The 4,112-nt window shown below is 51.4% G+C and overlaps 1 protein-coding gene across 1 annotated transcript; it reads right to left on the bottom strand.

The window, feature by feature from the left end:
• Positions 1-2,680: 2,680 nt before the first annotated feature.
• LOC714421 (ribonuclease P protein subunit p25-like protein) lies at positions 2,681-3,839 on the bottom strand. Its single transcript, XM_001104161.5, has one exon. It carries the CDS (start codon positions 3,701-3,703, stop codon positions 2,990-2,992), a length of 714 nt encoding a protein of 237 aa, XP_001104161.4. The 5' UTR covers positions 3,704-3,839; the 3' UTR covers positions 2,681-2,989.
• Between the last annotated feature and the right edge of the window lie 273 nt (positions 3,840-4,112).

Raw genomic sequence — 4,112 nt, 5'->3', positions numbered from 1 at the left:
TTTTTTTTTTTCTTTTTTTTTTGAGACAGGGTCTTACTCTGTCACCCAGGCTGGAGTGCAGTGGTGGGTGAGATCTTGGCTCACTGCAACCTCCTCCTCCCAGGTTCAAGTGATGCTCATGCCTCAGTCCCCTGAGCAGCTGGGATCACAGGTGCCCGCCACGACACCTGGCTATTTTTTTTATTTTTATTTTTAGTAGAGATGGGGTTTCACCATGTTGGTCAGGCTGGTCTCGAATTCCTGACCTCAAGTGATCCACCCACTTCAGCCTCCCAAAGTGCTGGGATTACAGGCATGAGCCAATGCGCCTGGCCTAAAGTCTTTTGATATTAAATAATTATCTGTTTCTTTATCGTCCTTAAAAAGCACATTTACAATGTCAGAAAATAATTCAGGGCACTGGCTTAGATTACAAGTCTGCACATAGAGGTATTTTTTTTTTTTTTTTTTTTTTTTTGAAACAGAGTCTCGCTCTGTCACCCAGGCTAGAGTGCAGTGGCCGGATCTCAGCTCACTGCAAGCTCCGCCTCCCGGGTTCACGCCATTCTCCTGCCTCAGCCTCCCGAGTAGCTGGGACTACAGGCGCCTGCCACCTCGCCCGGCTAAGTTTTTGTATTTTTAGTAGAGACGGGGTTTCACTGTGTTAGCCAGGATGGTCTCGATCTCCTGACCTCGTGATCCGCCCGTCTCGGCCTCCCAAAGTGCTGGGATTACAGGCTTGAGCCACCGTGCCCGGCCCACATAGAGGTATTATTTTGAAAGTTGAGGCCAGGTGTGGTGGCTCACGCTTGTAATCCCAGCACTTTAGGAGGCCGAGGTGGGTGGATCACCTGAGGTGGGGAGAAGTTCGAGACCAGCCTGACCAACATGGAGAAATCCCATCTCTACTAAAAATACAAAATTAGCCAGGCATGGTGGCGCATGCCTGTAATCCTAGCTACTCGGGAGGCTGAGGCGGAATTGCTTGAACCCAGTAGGCGGAGGTTGTGGTAAGCTGAGATCGCACCATTGCACTCCAGCCTGAGCAACAAGAGCAAAACTCTGTCAAAAAAAAAAAAAAGAAAGAAAATAAAGTTGAAAAATAGTAGGTTGTTACTTTCTTTTTTGTTTTAATGACGTATTCCTGGATTGTTATAAGGATTGCATTTAGAAAAGTCTTTCTCTTTTTTTAATCTCATTTTTATGAGCAGGTAAAAAAGTCTTAAACTGAGTCTTATAAAAGAAAATGCAGCCTAAGCTAAAATGATACTGGAACAAAACCATGACCCTCACCAAAACAAATGTGTGACTTCCCTTGTAGGGACAAGGGCATCCTTCAGGTTCTAATCCTGTTAGGCTAGTACAGCTGCCCTGTCCACAGGGAGAGGAGAGGGCTAAAGACCGAGTCTAGACAGGAGAAATGAGAGACAGAAAAGCGGGAGACCCTCCGTAGGCAGTCCTATGCAGCTACTCTTTAGTGATGCGATTTGAACATACAAGTGTCAGATGTCATGAGAAAATCACGAAGCAGCGTCTGCGTGGCTTGTGCATTCTCACTGACTTGCCTCACTTAACGTCGAGTTGTGTCTGCTTCACTGGAGCCTCTCCTGCAGAGAGGGCAAGAGGGCAGGGGTACCCCTCCTAGAGGCTCCCCCAGGGCTGGGCCTGAGCAGACACCCCACAGCTAACTGCTGAACTCACCTATCCCCGGCCTTGAGCAGGCACCCACTCTGGGCCCTGCCTGCCCTGGGCGCCAGGACACACAGATTAGCAGACACAGGGCACCTGAGCTCCCTCAGCAAGTCCAGGTGAGCAAACGCGGATGGCCGGCAGAAGGGGGAGCTCCTTTGGAGGACCAAGTGCCAGGAGAGGTCAGAGGAGCAAGCCTGAGGCACGACGTGAAGTCCCCACGCAGCACTGGCTGGAGCCTGCAGGAGGAGAGAGGTGGAAAGTGCATGGCATGAAGCCAAGCCTGGAATGCACGGCCCCGGGGCAGCGCAGGCACTGGCAACGGGGTGGTAAGCGGGACCTGCAAGGAGCCGGGTGGGGAGGCAGGCAAAGCCCTTAATCGCACATGGCCCTGCACAAGCCACTTCAGACTCAAAGGGGTGTGTGCAGAATAAAGAGCACACAAGGGTGTGCAACAGAGGCTCATGTCAGAAAGCCACGACCTGGGCCTTGCACGTCACTCCCCAGCAGGGCGCCCAGAAAGTGCCACTGGGAAATGGAGGCCTTTGGGGTAACTGACAAGATAGAGCTGTGGGTTGCTGTTTCTGTTTGTTTGTTTTTGTCTAACTCACCTTGTTTTCAGGAAGACTTGCAGCTTAAGCAGGCTTTACGTGGGAAACCAGATGGACTTGCTTGAATTCAGGTCTGCCACTTGGTGGCCTTGCAGCCCCGGGAACCATGGGTAACTTCTCCGAGCTTCGGTTTTTTTGTCTGAACATGAGGATAGTCCTGCGGTATTACTGTGATAATTAAATGAAATCAAAGATTCCAGGCTAACTAGCAAAGTCTCTGTTGGCACACTTCTTTCCTGAGTGCCTGCAGTGTGCCTGGCTCTGGACAGCGGGGAACAAGCACTCTGGGGGGTTGGGGGGAAAGTACAGAACATCAGCTTGTGAACCCCGAATATCTGAGACGGGTCTCAGTTAATTTAGAACGTTTAATTTTTTTTTTTTTTTTTTTTTTTAGAGGCTCATCAAATAGGTAGAAACTTTATTTCCTAAATCCCTCCCTGGACCTCTTTCAGAAGGCAGTTCAGATGCATTGTAGGTAGAAGGCAGAGTAAGCCCTTATTGAGCAACGCGGAACTTGGCAGAGGCCCCACACCTGTCACTCTTCACAGCAGTCCCTTCCCACATGCTAGAGGGAAGGGAAAGCATGACAGGGAAGTCCACTTCTGTGGACTCAAACCTTGATGGGGATTTGCGCAGTCACAGGGCTTCTCAGAAAAGGCACAAGCATCCCAGACATTCAGGCCTGGAGAACAGGCTGGCTCAGCAGGTCTTCACGATCGGGTGTCTCGAGCCCTTCTTCGGGAACGAGGGCCACAGCTGGAGCTGGGCATGGAACCCAGGCCAGGGGGTGCCCTTGGGGGTTGGTAGCCACACTCATTGGGGTCCAGGGGGTCCCGGCTGAGCAGTACCCACACTGCAGGCACATGGCGGCGCACTGTGAGGGGGTCTAGCCCTGTGTCAGGTGAGGCTGGGACCCAGCTGTCCTCAGTCTGCAGGAAACGTAGCTTCGTGAGCTGGTGCAGGCCTGGGACCCTCCACTTGACAATCTCAGCGCAGCTGACAGCCTTTCCTGCAGCCCTGCCAGAACCTGAGAACACCACATGCCGTGCACTGCCGCCCTCCAACCCACCCAGAGCCAGTCCCAGAAGGTTGCGAATTTTGCTGCCATCTCGGACCCGCATCTCAAGGGTATCAGGAGGTAGCTGGGGCATTGGGGAAGGCGCTGGGAGCTCTACAGAACCAGCTTTCCGGTAGTGCTCCATCCTGCTTGCTGTCTTGAATGTGACTCTCGCTGCCCACGAATCCGCCTCACACACGATCCGGAGCCAACTAGAACGTTTATTTTTGCCGAGGTTGAGGATGCATGCCCGTGACCCAGTCTCAGGAGGTCCCAATGACATGTGCCCAAGGTGGACAGAGCACAGTCTGGTTTTATACATTTTAGGGAGATACAAGTCATCAATCAACATATGTGAGATGTACATTGGTTCAGTCCAGAAAGGTGGGACAACTTGAAGCAGGAGGGGGCTTCCAGGTCATAGGTAGGTAAGAGACAAATGATTGCCTTCTTTTGAGTTTGAGATGAGCCTCTCCAAAGGAGACAAACAGATATGCATTTATGTCAGTGAGCAAAGGGGTGACTTTGACTAGAAGGGGAGGCAGGTTTGCCCTAAGCAGTTCTCAGCTTGACTTTTCCCTTTAGTGATTTTGGAGCCCCAAGATTTATTTTTCTCTCACAAACCAGAAGAGAAACTGCCACAGAGTGATGAGCACCCTGGAGAACTGGAATTGGGCTACACAGGCCAGCACCAGGTGGCTGCTTTAACCTGGGTGGTCCACACGGCTTTGCTGGGAAGAGGACATTTCAGTCAAAATCTGGAAAACCGGAGCAAA

This window comes from Macaca mulatta, chromosome 9, assembly GCF_049350105.2.
Source record: "Macaca mulatta isolate MMU2019108-1 chromosome 9, T2T-MMU8v2.0, whole genome shotgun sequence".
In the NCBI taxonomy this organism is placed as follows: domain Eukaryota; kingdom Metazoa; phylum Chordata; class Mammalia; order Primates; family Cercopithecidae; genus Macaca; species Macaca mulatta.
Note: the sequence above shows the minus strand (reverse complement) of the source record. Positions and strands in the feature narration are given on the sequence as shown.